General features: G+C 39.0%; 1 protein-coding gene across 2 annotated transcripts in view; it reads right to left on the bottom strand.

Moving 5' to 3' along the window:
• Positions 1–16,850, bottom strand: part of gfm1 (G elongation factor mitochondrial 1) — a 51,199-nt gene that overhangs the window by 25,004 nt on the left and 9,345 nt on the right. For both annotated transcript variants that reach the window (XM_033031147.1, XM_033031148.1), the window contains 8 exons: positions 12,816–12,932; positions 8,697–8,847; positions 6,941–7,095; positions 5,755–5,839; positions 4,523–4,660; positions 3,111–3,212; positions 2,603–2,659; positions 1,662–1,799 (listed from right to left, as the gene is read on the bottom strand). In XM_033031147.1, coding sequence (XP_032887038.1) covers positions 1,662–1,799; positions 2,603–2,659; positions 3,111–3,212; positions 4,523–4,660; positions 5,755–5,839; positions 6,941–7,095; positions 8,697–8,847; positions 12,816–12,932 — 943 coding nt within the window. The remainder of the gene's footprint in view (positions 1–1,661; positions 1,800–2,602; positions 2,660–3,110; positions 3,213–4,522; positions 4,661–5,754; positions 5,840–6,940; positions 7,096–8,696; positions 8,848–12,815; positions 12,933–16,850) is intronic.

Here is a 16,850-nt window from a genome sequence, read left to right as displayed (position 1 = left end):
CCAGCCTTTTTGAGGCAGCAACTGCGATAGATCCCCTCGATGGAAGGGAGGTCAGAGCCGATGATGGACTGGGCAGTGTTTACTACTTTTTGTAGTCGTTTCCTCTCCAAGGCGCTCAAGTTGCCGAACCAAGTCTATTCTATTTCTATTCATGAAAATTCAAACTAGTCATTGTGTGTATGTTTTTCCTTGTCTCATGCACCATAAACCTCTAAACTGCAGCTCTATATCCCGCCCTGCATCCTACAACCCTCTGGCAAGACTTTTTAATCATCTTCATTCACTCTAAACCTCCCTTCTCATTCCTTTGTGAAATGTATTAGAAAACTGTTAAAGACATTGCACAAAATTATATAGTTACTATCTTTGATAAAATTGTGTATTATCTCTGGATTTTGCATAAAGAATAAAGATCAACCAACTCTTCAGTATTTCAGGATAAAAAAACTGTTAAAAGATGAGTATTAAAAATCAGAAATAGTTTGGAATTTACACTATAAAAACTATGAAAATTATCATGCACTTATCTAAAAGCTTTCCATAGGTTCAAAAACATGTTAGCACTAAAATGAAAGGTAATTACACTTCACCAATTATCTTTATAACTGTCAAGATGAATATAATTCATCCATGTTCAATGAAGCATATTCAATGTACATGAAGTCATTTACCAATCCATAAAATTAGCAACCGTAAAGCTACCATAAATTCCAAATAATTGCTTTACAATTATGGAGGTTACTGTGGCTTGTTTTATACTGAGCAGGATCACGACAAGATTAACTATATCAGTATGCAAATTCGAATGAGTAGATCATAAAAAATCTGAAAAAGCAATGTTATATACACAGCTGATTTTACAGTGCCATCATTAAATGCACATAGAAATTGCCATTACAAATGGAGTAACTTTGTCAATAACATACAAGAGATTGTTTGTTACTTTGCTGTAGATTTGGACCTTGGGAGAGAACGAAGGAGGTGCCCAATAATTGATTACATTGAACTTCAGCTGCAGCTATTTGAGGGGATTGAGTGCTTGTCAAAGTAGTGTACATCGATAGAATTTTAACTGAATTATAGGAAAACAAAACAATTCTTAGCTCGGATTACCTGAAATTATTAGGCATATATATAGGTTTACACAAGACTTTTAAATGAACCCATCACTATATGCAAGTATAGATATCTTAACTTAAACGCTAGTATAAATTTGTTTAATTTAAAATGAATACTTAAAATATGAACACTTAAAATATACAGTCTACCTGCGTTAATACGGACCTCTTTGTAGGATTTCAGTTATAATGGATGGAGCTTCCCCATAGCAACCAGACAACACTGTCTCTTTAAGAACACCGGCTGCTAGTTACATTGCGGGAGGCCATAGAAATTGACAAGCAATTGCTTTGATCAACATTTGTGCAATGATGAAGGACACAAATGCTGGAGTAACTCAGCGGGTCAGACAGCATCTTTGGAGAGCATGGATAATCATGGGAAATCAGTACTAATGGACACCATTCCCCCCCCCCCCCCACACTGGTCCATTATAACGGTGGTTCACTATATTCATATTGAACTTTAATACTAATAAAACTTCTGAACCTAATCAAAGCTCAAGACATTTAGATAAAGCATTGTTGTGAAAGGTTTAATACCTGAGCATAAATTTCCATGTGCAATTCGCCCATTCCTGATACAATGGTCTCTCTGCTCTCGGTGTCATAAGTAACTCTGAAAGTCGGATCCTCTCGTGTAAATCTGCCAATTCCTTTGGAAAATTTATCTAAATCATTCTGAAACAGAATACGGCAGTCTATAAAGTATTTTCTGAAGCTTTAGAGCACAATAATAATTTCATTCGGTCAAAACAGTGCATTTAAATACAAAGCAAATTTACATCATCATATTCCCAAAATAACACGAATTTTGGGGGGGTGTTTAGTAGTTTTGATCTATGAATTTAGGAAACCGAGTATATTATTAGATTTTTTTAAAGTAATGAAAGAGAATTTGTCTACTGCCGACATTTGATTATTTTATTGTAAAACAGCACAGATGGTGTCAGATATTCATAATTTTAACCATGATTGATTTGTTTCCAAACAAAGTAAAACATTCAGTATATACATTGTACCATAAATTGTTAAAATGATCAGATGGATAAAGTGATAGATTAGGAGGTGGAAATTATGGAATGTAATTTGCTATAATTAGTTCCAATATCTAATGTTATTTAATGTTCATTAGCTAATCCATTTTTTACGTCATGGCTCCAATTGATGTTAAAAACGTTATCTTTCTTCATGATTTTCTAGAAGGCTTACATTTGATTTTAGTACAGATTTGTACATCATATACTTCTGTCCAATCCACTCCCAGTTGATCTACAGTTGGGTATGAGTGACACAAATTCACAAGTTCCTTTCTAATATTTTTCTTGACTGGTATAGTAGGGAGATTTTAGAGCATTTCTAGTTAGCTCAAGAGTAACCAAAAATGACCTGGAAAAAGGGAGCTCGCTGGTTGAAATAAAAGGTATGGAATAACCTGAGGACATAAAAATACATTTCAGGAGTTTGAATGCAGATATGCATACCTTATTAACAGGCTTTATTGCAACTGATATCACAGGTTCAGGTACATGAATGGATTCCTGTCGTAAAAAGAGAACAATTAGCATTGCACAGGTAATATCACAGATATTATAGGTTGGATAATCTAAGCATTGATGGGTTATTTTTAAAATTAAGCTTCAATTAATTTTTTTTAACAAGCAAATGTATTTTTAAATACTGTGCTTGAAGAAACCTGAAAGATAAAAAAAATAATTTGGTACAACTGCAAAAAGTTAAAAAAAAAAATTGTAAAGAGGCAAGAATTCACTTTATTTCTTTTTACCTACCAGAATTTAACAAAAAATGTAACCATTTTTATCCGGTGATTTTTTTTGCTAATAGAAGAGATTTAATTGAAACTTTCAGTTTACTTGTGTGCAAATGTTTATTGTTAAATTATAAATCAGAATTTTCCATTACATGAAATTTCTGCAATTTCACCAAATGAAGCCGATAAATGCTTTTAAATGGTATAAATGTTCTTCTTACCAATGAAATATTGCCGTTTGATCTTGAAGTAAATGTATCGCCACTAGCACAATCAATGCCAAATAAAGCACAAATGTCACCTGCATATGCTTCTTCAACATCCTATCAAAAGCAACAAAGTGTAGTTATTTTTCATGTAAATTGAATCAATTTAACAATCATTCCCTTTCCCTCATGAAATCGTGAGAAGTCAGAAGTCAAGGGAGAGTCAAGAGTGTTTTTATTACATGTCCCAAAACAGACAATTAAATTCCGACTTGCAGCAGCAGCCTAACAAGTTTATATAATTGCCTTTCTACTTAATTATATCATAATTTACAAAACTTTTGGCAAAGCTTGAACCAATTCCACCAGTGAACTAGAAAAGTTTTGCTTTCAAACCAAACTGAGGGAACAAGCATATTTAAAGAATGCATTGAAGAATTCTGCATCATTGAATAAATAACTTGAGACTAGGTTGAAGGAGATTTAAACTTTGTCAGGTTTCTTCCAACTTATTCACTCACTGTAGAGATTAAAATGTCACCAAATGCACAATGAAATTGGGTCTAATTTCCTTTATATGGTGTAAGGTAATTTTTAGTTTTGCCTTCATGTAATAAGCATAATCATATAACAATATCTGTAATTACTATACAGAAGATAAGACAATCAAGTACCTTCATCTCAGTTTTCAAATTTCAATATTATGATGCACATGCTCAAAGCATGAATACTAACCGAATATGTACTTTACAAAAACATGACAATTAAAACTTACGCCTGCCTCTGCGTCAGGTAGTCCTGAGGAATGCAATGCACTTAGATATTGAAACAGCGAATAATGAAAGTCCCTAGAAAGAGTGGACATGGAGAGAATGTTTCCACTAGTGGGAAAGTCTTGGACCAGAGGGCACAGCCTCAGAATAAAAGGATGTACCTTTATGAAGGAGATGAGGAGGAATTTAGTTTGCCAGAGGGTGATGAATTTGTAGAATTTATTGCCACGACGGTTGTGAAGGTCAAGTCTTTGAGTATTTTTAAAACGGAGATTGATAGATTCTTGATTAGTACGTGTCAAAGGTAATGGGGAGAAGGCAGGAAAATTGAGTTGAGATTAAAAGATAAATCAGCAATGATTGAATGACTCGAGTAGCCAAATGGCCAATTTCTGCTCCGATGTCTTATGAACGTATCTTTCTAAATAAGAAATTCAACTTTCTTACCAGAGTGGATCGTTTATAATCACAAAATGAACAAACAATAGATGCAGAATTATCAGCATTAAAAGTTAATTGGAGAATGTACAAATACAGGAAAGAATATTTAGTACATTCAGTTAGAAGTCATGTCCCGCTGAGTTACCCCAGCTTTTTGTGTCTATCTTCGGTTTAAACCAGCATCTGCAGTTCCTTCTTACACAGAAGTCATACCTCCATCTGGTCTGCATGCATTCGAACTAAGCGCTGCACTCGAATCTTCTTGCCTGTTCGTGTGTTGTAGATGTTCTCACTTTTCTTTAGCATACCTTGGTAAACTCGAATGTATGTTAACTGTCCAAATTTACCTGCCTGATAAATGAAAAGGAAAATTATACCGATACCAAAACAACTTTAGATCAGCATAACACTAATTCAACATTACGCAGTAGTGGAATTTTTTTTCTGCAAAATTAAAATTGCTCCGTTGCAATCCAAGCAGTTTAATTGGAGTTTTCCATTACATTAAGATCAGACAGATCCTGCATAGAATTTTTTGGTGATAACTTTTAGTACTTTAGAAGTTAGAAACATAGAACATAGAAAATAGGTGCAGGAGGAGGCCATCCGGCCCTTCGAGCCAGCACCGCCATTCATTGTGATCATGGCTGATCGTCCCCAATCAATAATCCGTGCCTGCCTTCTCCCCATATCCCTTGACTCCACTAGCCCCTAGAGCTCTATCTAACTCTCTCTTAAATCCATCCAGTGATTGGCCTCCACTGCCCTCTGTGGCAGGGAATTCCACAAAAGTTGAAACGATATTATAGATTTTGGAAAATTCATGCACTTCAAAGAATAGATGTCAGACAGAGCTATACAGCGCAGACACAAGCCCCTTTTCTAAAAAACCCTGTAAATGGTATACTTCAATACACGAGAGACACATGCTTTTTTGCTTCTCTGCCCCCAAATAAACTAATTTTGAGTTGGTAGATAAGGTGATTGGTCTCTCTAGATAGACAGTCACACTCTGACAGTCACAAGATAGATTGGTCACTCTCTGTTCCCCCAGGATAGAAGAGTCCAGGGTCTGGTTTTAAAGTGCGAGGGGAAATCTTTACAGGTCTGAGGGGCATTTTCAGTTTTTTTTACACGCACAGAGGGTTGTGTGTATAAGGAATGAACTGCCACAAAACGTTGTAAAGGTAGGTACAATGGCAACGTTTAGTAGATATTTAGACAAGCATGCGGATAGGAAAGAATTAGAAAGGAATGGGTCTCGTTCATAAAAGCTGGTCAGCATGATTGAGTTGGCAAAAATTATTTAAAATTCTGTTGAATATCAATAAAATCTACCAAACCCCGTTATTTCGAGGGCAACCTACAAACTACGAAACACTAATCTATTATCAAGTTTTGGATTTGAATGCATAAAGATAATAACAATACTATTAATGAATTACCTCTAGTTTGAAGGCCAAACCTACAAATGGCTGTGAATCATCTCTTTTTGAATCCATAAGAACTTTAACTTTATCGTCTGAATCCCTGAAGAAAGAAATGTGCACAATAAGCCATTTTCACTCAGATTTTAGTCAACATGTAAATATCCATGTATCCAAATCTGTTACCTTCACTCTACCCAACATCAGCCCCATTTAGCCTTCATCACAGCTATCTGATTAACATTGTGTTTTCATTGTGCACAATGCTCTGCATTTTGAACTCCGAGCTCCATGTGTAAATTCCTTCCTAAATACATCCCAGTAGCCACTACAACACTAAGAACCTCCATCTTGTTTCTCAAATTCTGACCTGGTGTGCAGCCTCATCATTTGCTTTGGCATAGCATGCCATGACTTCAGCAGGCTGGGCCTGACATTTTGGATTTACCTCTGTTCATCCTCACTTCTCCATCCTTCTACCACCTCTGAAACAAAACTCTGCATAATAGGAATCTCAATTAGTCATCCCAACTTGCACATGGCATCCATGTTTCAGATTTTATGGCTACAATAAACAATGGGATATATTTCTTGAAGATAGACACAAAAAGCTGGAGTAACTCAGCAGGTCAGACAGCATCTCTAGAGAAAAGGAATTGACGTTTTGGGTCGAGATCCTTCTTCAGACTGAGAGTCAGGGGAAAGAGAAACAAGACGGTAATGTATAGAGATATAGAACAAATGTATGAAAGATATGCAAAAAAGTAACAATGATAAAGGAATCAGGCCAATGTTAGCTTTGTGCTGGGGTGTACAATTTGAATTGTACAGTCAATGAGACTTAACAAGACGACTTTAGACAATGAGACTCAACAAGCAGATACTAGCTAGCACTAAAACAATAATCACAACTCTGTCTAAAACCATACCAATGAATCTAATCAATTCAAACAGAGAAGGAATCTTAACTCAATGAGTATGCAATTGTGCTTGAAAGCCAGTTACATTTCCCTTTTGATGATCTTGTTTTATCCAGATCAATGCTTGCTGTGATAACAAAATTATATGTGCCCCTTAATGTGAACGTTTTACCACCAGGCAAAAATGAATATAGAATAAAAAACATAACTGCAGGTTGAATAATTACCATACACATGTTAAAGATGAACGTTTTAAATCGGTAACAAAAATATAAAACACTTACGATTGATTGGCAATGGCAAAGTTCGGGATTTCACTTGGGTCTGGTAGGTAGTCGAGGGCAGCATCCAAAAGTGGTTGCACACCCTTATTTTTCAAAGCACTTCCAACTAGCACAGGAGAAAATAACCTGCTAATAGTTACTCTCCTTATAGCAGCCTAGAAGTAATTGAGAGAAGAAATAAAAAGAATGAAACACAATGCAGCAACAAGAATAACATTTTCAATGAAAAAATAATTTCAATAGTTGCTTAACTTCCAGTATGTTTGCTTCACTTTTATTTTGAGAAGACTGAACAGTATAAAAAGGATTCCACACAATGAGATCTAAATCTATTGAATGCAACTTTATCATCATCTTATCGCCTTCGAATTATGGAGTCATACAGCATGGAAACAGGCCCTTCTGCCCAATGTACCCATGCTGAACAGCATTTATAACCGAGAAAGACCCATATTCTTGCACTTGGCTCAGATCCCTTTAAATCCCTCCCATCCTCCGACATCTCTCAATGACTTTTCAAAGTTGCCATTGTACCCACCTCAGCAATTCCCTTTGGCAGCTCTTTCCATGTACACCGCCGTCTGTGTGAAAAACTTGCCCCTCAGACGTCATTAAATCTTTCCTCTCTCTCATCTCAAATCTTTGCACTCTAGTTCTGGACTTCTCTACCCTGGGGAAAAAACTGTGACCTTATCTTTGTCTTTCATGATTTTGTATACTTCAAGGTTACCCCCTCAGTCTCCTACACTTCAAGGGAAAAAAACTCCCTGCCGCTCCAGCCTTTCTTTATAACTCAAGCCCTGGTAATATCCTTGTGCATCTTTTCTGTACCCTTTCCAGAGCAATGACATTCTTTCTAGCTGGGTGACTTGGACTATACAGAATACTCCAAAGATAACATCTTCAACAGTTTCAGCATGGTTTCCCAATTCCTGTACTTAATAGTTTTCCTAATGACGGCAAATGTGCAAAATGCCTTCTTCGCCATCTACCTGCGCCACCACTTTCAGTGAACGGTGCACCTGTACTCCTTTATATCTCCGCTCTATAATACTCTCCAGTGTCTTACTTACAGTGCAAGTCCTGCCTTGGTTTGACTTATCAAAATGTATCACCTCACACGTAATTCCATCTGCCATTCCTTGGTCCACTTTCCTACTTGATCCAGATCATGCTGTAAACTTAAATATCCCTCCCCTCTAACCACAATACTACTAATTCTGGTATCATCTGCAAATGTATTAACTATGTTAACTACATGGTCATCCAAACCATAATACAGATGATAAACAACAGTGGACCCACAGCAGATCACTGCAGCACACCACTGGTCACAAGCCTTGAGTCAGCAAAATAACCTCCACATCACCCTCTGACTTTTCTACCAAGCCAATTTTGAATCCAGTTGGCTGTCTCAAGCTGGATCACCTTTTCCAGAATAGCCGACCATGCAGGACCTCATCACAGGCCTTGTTAAAATCCATAGAGACAACATAGAAGATAGGTGCAGGAGTAGGCCATTCGGCCCTTCAAGCCAACACCGCCATTCAAAATGATCATGACTGTTCATCCAAAATCAGCACCCCGTTCCGGCTTTTTCCCCATATCCCTTAGCCCTAAGAGCTAAATCTAACTCTCTCTTGAAAACATCCACCACCCTACCCTCATTTCTTCTTCATCAATATCCGCATACAATATGAAACCTGCAAACAGCTGAAGTTTGATATACATATCCTACACACAGTTAAAAACTCACCTTTAGATCATCAATTGTAGGAACCTTCTCTTCAAGAAACATTTCTCCAAGCTGCTCATCCACATTGGCTACACACTCAACCAACTCCTGACGCCTGTCTGCAGTCTCTACTCGCAGTTCAGCAGGAATGTCATCATACCTAATATTCTGCCTGTACAAACACAAATCAGTCACAATATGCCTTATATTTCATCAGTTGTCAGCGAGTAAAAATATTGCGCACATTGTCAAAAATCTTTACAACCTAAAGTGTAACTAGGTTTCAAACAGAATGACAAACAATTACATCAAAGTATTGAGAATTGCGAAGGTCCTGACCATGACCTTATAAGTGTCATTGGATGTGGAAGCTATGACCAGTGACTGGTTGAAAGTGTAACATATCTGGTTTAAAGAGGATAACATGGGTAAACGAAGGCTGTCCCATTTGACATCAGTAATCTAAAAGTGAAACAGATAAAATTAACTGATTTTATTCAACCGGTAGAGATTTGAAAAATGTATTTTGTACTTTACACGTTCGATGAAGTAAAGGACTCAAATGCAGAGGATGGTATGCAAGTGCATTTTGAAATGTTGTTTTCTAAAATATTACATCGAGGTTTACTGATAATATTCAATACGTTGTAGCGGGGACTCGCAGGAGTCCAGCCACAAACTAGTCGGACATGAGTTGTGTGCGCTAGACGTGTTTAATCTCTCTAATAAAGCTCCCTATCCCTCCAAGGCATTGCCCGGCCTTAAATACCAAATCAGGTACCGACCCCGTGACTAGCGCCTCCCACAACAAGACGCCTTGTCACCAGGTGCCGCCACAACGTCCTACAAAAGGGAGAAAAGTGCTAGAAGAGAAATAGCCAATATCTGCTTTTATCATCCGAGATCATCAACAACTCACATCACCCTGGCCATGCTCACATTTTACTCCTACCATTGGGAAGAAGGTACAGGAATCTGAAAACCATGACACCAGGTTCACGAATGGCTTCTTCCCAACAACAATCAAACTCATGAACACTACAAAACATTAACCTCAAAAATGAACTTCTATGGACTGTGGCTGCACCAAGAACTTCAGAACGTTATTTCTACTTGAATAATTGGGACTTGCATGTGTGGTGAACAATAACAAAATAAGTTACGAAGTAAAATGTCTCCAGATATTTCACAGGAGCAAACCAAAAATTGTAACAATAATCAATCATTCCAGTAAGCATGACCAAAAAGAATAAAAAGGAACTGGCTTCACAAATACTCAGAAAGACGAGGATCGATGAACTTCTTCATGAGCAGCACTGCGGTGGAGAAAGTCAACAACCGCGGGCTCACGGATGTATGTATTGCCTGATGATGTCCTGGGCCCACCATATTGTAAGAAATCTCAGAAATGCCTCTACTTCCTCAGAGGTGTGAAGTGATTTGACATGTTGCTGATAACTTTATTAATGTACAATGGAGAGCATACTGACTGATTGTATCCCGACCTGGTTCGGTAATTTGAATGCTCAAGAGCAAAAAGACGCTACAGAAAGTGCTGGACATTGTCTGGTCTATCATAGGTAGTGACCTCCCACCATTGAAGGGATCTACAGCACACACTCATCAATAAGGTAGCAAATAGGAACATTCCATACCATCCTAGCCACGCTCTCTTCTCCCTGCTCCCACCGGGAAGAAGGTAAAGAAGCCTAAAGACTATCACCTCCAGGTTCAAGAGCAGCAGCTTCCAATAACCATCAGGTTCTTGAAGCACCCTGCACAACCCTACCTCAACAACTAACCACTAGAGTTTGCACTACTACAGTTGCTCAACATACTTTGGTTTGTGCACCATCATGGCACATTTATTGGTGTTCATGCGTCAAATATGTGCAAAGCTGCAACAAATAATTTCATGGCTCTGGTTCATATCCAGTGCACATTACAAGTAAACATTCTTGAATCTTAAAATGTCCGATGTAGAGGAAAGGAATGAAATGAGCAATCCGCCTCCGGGGAGCAGACTGATTGCTTGCCCTTCTACGCCATCAAGCATTCAATAAAACAAAAGTTGGTGACTGTGAAGTAAATTGGATTCAGGTTTGAGATTTTTTTTACATTTTCCTTCCTTCCTGCCTGACCCAAACCCATCCAATGTCGGAATTAACAATCTGCCTCACTGTATTTGGAATGGATTGAAATAAAAAGGTTGATTCAAGAATATAGAAATTAACAAATTTGAATCTTGTTTAAGTAACCAGGCTGTTACAAAATACTGTTTATTCATAAATTAAATGTAATAAATGAAATTTAATCTTCAACCTTATAACAAATGTAATAAAAGTTATTTGTTCTATCTTTCAGTTAATAAGCGGTGACCAATCTCTAACTACATTAGTCCACATGCAAGATATGTTTACTATTAGAACCCCAAGTGCAAATATATCAATTAGGTGATTGGTGTAACTTAGGGGCAGCACAGTGGTAGAGTTGCTGTCTTACAGCACCAGAAAACTGGGTTCGATCCTGACTACGGGTGCTGTCTGTACGGCGTTTGTACATTCTCCCTGTGACCGTGAGGGTTTTCCCCGGTGCTTGGGTTTCCTCCCACACTCCAAAGAAATACAGGTTTGTAGGTTAATTGGCTTCTGTAAATTGTCCCTAGTTGGCAGGCTAGTGCTAGCGTACAGGATGATCGCTGGTCGGCGCAGACTCAGTGGGCCGAAGGGCATGTTACCTCACTGTATCTCTAAAATCTAAAGCTATCAGCTAATAAAAGTAAAATCTAAATTTCATGGATTCCAGATCCATGAATGGAAAATCTGTTGAAAAGCAACAATGCACAGTCAAACCCAAAATTTGTAACACGTGCAATTTCAAAATGGAATGAAGCTGTTGGACTCGCTTGGCCTGAGCAAATCTCCAGATGACGAGGCTGCATCGCCAGTACTCAAGTTGCTACTGCTGTAACCTCTGTGTATATAGGATGCAAAAATTGGAATCCATACAAAAGTTACCCACTGTGGATAACAGTGTGGGAATGGGAATGCAGCGGAATTGGGAGTAGGGCAGGGGTCGGCAACATTGTTCTGCATAGGGGCCAGGATGCATGTCTGTGAGCGGATGTGTCTATCTTTGGTGTAAACCAGCATCTGCAGTTCCTTCCTACACAACAGATGAAAGCTGTTCTGTCTTGTCCACTCCTTATCGAGCAGTTGCACTGTCCTGAAAATATCACCATACCAACCCACCCTGAGGAACATCTCCAGCTTGCAATGGGCACAGTTACAACTGGTTAACAATTGCCCAGGACACATCATCCTGTATTCAATGAGCAAGGACAATGTGTTACTGGAGATTGTTAGCTGCTTCACATATCAGACTCCACAATCATCAGCAAACAATCTTTTGATGCTAAAATAAGCATGCACATTACAAAAGCTGTAGATATTATGCCCTGCCGAGTCTGAGAGTGTGGGCCAACAGCAACCTCATAGAACACCAAAATGAGTTTTCCAAATTGCAATCTCTGCACAGCAAATAAAAACAGGAGGAGTGACAGAGCAGCTTCCACCATCAATGTCTAAAACACCCGCAAAGCATTTTCTCCAAAGTGTTGACTTCATCAACACACATTTATTAGTTATCACTTGCGCAGAATTGGCCAGGTTCATATGAGGGATGAAGTTTGGGTAAGAATTTTGTGTCTATCCAAAGACATTTTATATGGGTGGACGAGACAATAGATCACCACTTGCTGGAAGTCCGTAAATCAGCTACGTGGTCAATGGCAAACAAAATAGGAAGATGGCAGCCACTGAAATGAGGCTGAGCTCCCTTCCAATCAAGACCTTTGAAGACAGACCAGTGGAAGAGAGGAATGGAAAGCGCAGCTGACTGAGACCAGAGAAAACAGAGGCCAGTAAATGTTGCACCTTCTCAGTTCACTGCCTGCTTCCGCAGCGTGTAACACATGACATTTAACAGGGGGTTGATCACTAAGGTGGAAATTATCATTCAGCATTCAGTTCCAATGTTAATTTAGAACCACTTTGGGGTTTTTTTGTAAACCAACCTCTGCAGTTCCTCTTTCCCTTTAATATGAAGCACGTCGCCAGAACATATGTATAATATTCTTACCCAAACTGACCATCAAAGTAAACGGCACGTTCTTCTATTAGATCAATAATGCCCTTCAGGTTTCCTTCCAGACCAATTGGAATTTGAACAAATGCACTATTAATGTTCAATTTGGATCTGCAAATAGAAAGAAAAATCATTGCTTTAAAATCTTCCTAAAAAAAACAAATCATGATTCTTTTTGGATCGTATTTCCCCTATGGATTTCAAATCTGAAAATGTTAAATGAAAATTAAACAAATACAATGTTACATATCATAACATTTACATATCACATTTATTTTGCCTTCCATCACAGTGAGGAATGTGGAGGAGTCACTGTGGTGGATGTTTATGTGTTAAAAAGTGTTTTGTGTGTTCCGTTGCTTTTTATTTGTATGACTGACTTGGCAAATGAAATTCCTCGTATGTTGCAAAACATACTTGGCTAATAAAGTATTATTGTGATTGTGATTGATTGTGATAATCAAGAAAAATAATCCTTCTCTGTAGAAGGAAATGTAGGAAACATAAATTCAAAAATCATAGAGAGAAGATGGTGTTTGAAATTAGTTTAGTTGTGTATACCGAAACTGTATTTAGTCATGTATGCTGAGGTACAGTGAAAAACTTTTTTGTTGCATGCTATTCATTTAGCGGAAAGACAATACATGATTACAATCAAGCCGTCCGCAGTGTAGAGATACACGATAAACCGAATAAGACCATTAAGATGTAGGAGTGAATTAGACCACTCGGCCCATTGAGTCTACGCCATTCAATCATGACTGATCTATTTTTCCCTTTCAATCCCATTTTCCACCTGTGGCGCCAGCAATAGCTGTCTCGCCAAAAGGGGGGGGGGGGGGGGTTGGAGGAAACTTTCTTTTAAATCTCTTACCTCAACGGAGATGCAATTTTTTCCGTATCGTACGACCGTCCACAGCTTTGCCTAACATCGAGGAGCTGGCGGCCTCTGCTAGAGACCGACTTCGGGAGCTCCAATTGAGAGAACCTGCAGGACTTACCATCGTGGAGCTGGCAATCCCTTTGCCAGGGATTGACCTCGGAGCTCCAACTGCGGGAGCCTGCGGACTTAAACATCGTGGAGCTCGCCGTCTCTGGTTAGAGACCGACTTCGAGAGCTCCAGGACGCAGCAGCTTCGATCGCCTTGACACGGGGGCTTCAATCGCCCCAACGCGGAGGCTTTGATCACCGGCTGCGGGAGCTTCGATCGCCCCGACTGCGGATGGTTCGACTGCCCCGACCGCGGGAGAATAAAGAGGGAAGAAGTTTAGACTTTATTGCCTTCCATCACAGTGAGGAATGTGGGGAATCCGCTGTGGTGGATGTTTATGTAAACGTTTCTGTAGTTGTGTGTCTTGTTGCTTTTTTTTTAGTATGACTGTATGGTAAATTGAGTATCACTGTACCTTAACGGGCACACGTGACAATAAAAGACCTTTGAAATATTTCCAGCCTTCTCACCGTAGCCTAGGTTCTTGCTATTCAGGAACCTATCTTGGCCTCCACCGCCATCTGTGGCAATGAATTCCACAATGACTAACCTTTGGTGCAAGATAAAGTCCTGTAAAGTCCGATATAAAATTGTCTGAGGGTCTTCAATTAGGTAGATGGCAGGTCAGGACCACTCTCTCGTTGGTGATAATAGGATGGTTCAGATGCCTGATAACAGCCCTTTCCTAACACACATAACTGGTAGGTAAACAGAATGCACACAGAACCAAAATTGGAATAAGATGATTAAGGTGGTCAAACGTGATGATCTGCTGAGTGAAATAAAAGCAAAAATAAAAGAAAATAAAGACACCTGTTTCTTAAGGTTATCTGGTGAATCCTACTGATAGATCTAGGATAAACTGCAAAGATCCAAATGTTTAAATCATCCAGTAATCATCTCTATTAATCACTGCATTTTTGGGATAGGTGTTGATGTCACTTGTGCTAATGCACTTAAGTACGTCATATTTCCTTCTGAAATATTGATGACATCTGACTCCAATATTTTTAATGAAAATATCAGACCACATTTTATGAATACAATTTGCTGCAGACCCAATACTGGCTACATTTCAGTTCTGCAGTGCATTACGCAGCAACAGATAGGGATTTTATACAACTCTCTTGGTAATGTTTGCAGATGGATCACTGATTTATTATGTCTCGTGATCTGCCATCTAGTGGCAGAAATTTAGACCAAGAAACAAACTGCTGGAGGAACTCGTGTTCAAAAGGGAACTGCAGATGCTGGAATATCGAAGGTACACACAATTGCTGGGGAAACTCAGCGGGTGCAGCAGCATCTATGGAGCGAAGGAAATAGCTCCATAGATGCTGCTGCACCCGCTGAGTTTCCCCAGCAATTGTGCGTACCTGCTGGAGGAACTCAATGGGTTAGATAGCATCTGCAGACAGCGATGGAGTAATGCCATTTTGGACTAGGAAACTGCCTCAAACTAATGAAGACAAGTATGCTAAACACCTTCTTTACCGCACTATCCACCTGTGTCGCCACTTTCAGGGAATTAGGTACTTATACCCTCGGTCTCTCTGTTCAATAATACTCTTCAGAGAACTGGGTAAATCCTACCCTGGTTTACTAAAATGCAACACCTCGCACTTATCTAAGTTCAATTCCATCTGCAACTCTTTGGCCACTTCCCCAGTTCACCTGGATCATGTTGTTGTTAGGTAATCCACTTCACTGTCTGCTGTGCCACCAATTTTGGTATTATCTGCTAACTTGCTAACCATGTTATTAACAACACGTTGTTCAGATTGTTGACATAAATGACAAGTAACAGTGGACCCAGCACTAATCCTCATGGCACATCATTGGTCACAGTAACCCTCCACTACCAATCGCTGACGCCGTAGGATCTAACCTCTGGCCTAGCCAACCTTGCAGACATTGACAAGTCTTTGGTGAGGTCTATATGGAGAATGTCTACCACCCTGCTCTCATCAATCCGCCACACAAACCCTAGCGCAACATTACGAATTAATCTTACCTTTCCAAATGCTGATAGATCCTGTCCCTCAGATTTTTCTCCAGTAACTTTCCTACCACTGATATAAGGTTCAACGGCCTATAGTTCAATGGCTTGTCTTCAATGCAGCTTTTCTTCGATAAATGCAAAACATTAGCCATCCTCAGCTATCAGCACCTCACCCCATGGCTAAAAATGATACAAATGACTTTACCATTGCAATTACTTTACTAACTTCCCACAATATTCTCAGATGCACTTGATTTGGCCCAATGATTCATCCATCTTAATGTGCCTACAAATGGCCAGCGCCTTCACTTTAGTAATGTCCCAATACACCACTATTCATTTCCTTTAATTCCTTATCTCCCATGAGCTTCACCATGAGAGATACAAATGATAATTATTCATCTAACATCTCCTGTGCCCCAACACATAGAAGTCGTTGATCTCTATGAGGCCCTATTTTCTTTTGCCCACACGATAACTTGTAGATTCTCTTGGGATTTATCTTTACCCTATCTGTCAAGGCTATCTCACGACCCTTTTTTACCCAGCCAATTACACTCCCATTGGGAGAGGTGACTACATTGCTCCTTTAGGGAACCTGCTCTCTCACTTGTTATCCTTTTGCTCTTAATATACTTGGAGAACCTCTTAGGATTCTCCTTTACCCAATGTCATCTCATGTCCTTGTTTTGCCCTCATCATTTCCCTCTTTAATTGGACTACAACATCCTTTTCATTTATCAAGGGATTAGCTTGATCTAGCAGACTATACCTGACATAAACCACCTTTTCTTTCCTGACCAATGCTTCAATATCCAGTGCCTAAATATTCAGAGAACTTTTGCCAACTCTACTTCAACAATGAGCTCCAGAGGACCTGGTTTAGTTCGTCCACAAATATACAGTTCAATTATATCACAATTGTTTGCTATTTTTCTTCACTTCTTTACAATTTGAAATACACACTGCCGTACTTCTATGTGTGTCTGGAACCGTATAAATCAAAAAGTAAAAAAACGCCAGATGATGCAAATC

The sequence above is a fragment of the Amblyraja radiata genome, chromosome 13 (assembly GCF_010909765.2).
Source record: "Amblyraja radiata isolate CabotCenter1 chromosome 13, sAmbRad1.1.pri, whole genome shotgun sequence".
In the NCBI taxonomy this organism is placed as follows: domain Eukaryota; kingdom Metazoa; phylum Chordata; class Chondrichthyes; order Rajiformes; family Rajidae; genus Amblyraja; species Amblyraja radiata.
This window is presented reverse-complemented; position numbering and strand designations above follow the sequence as displayed.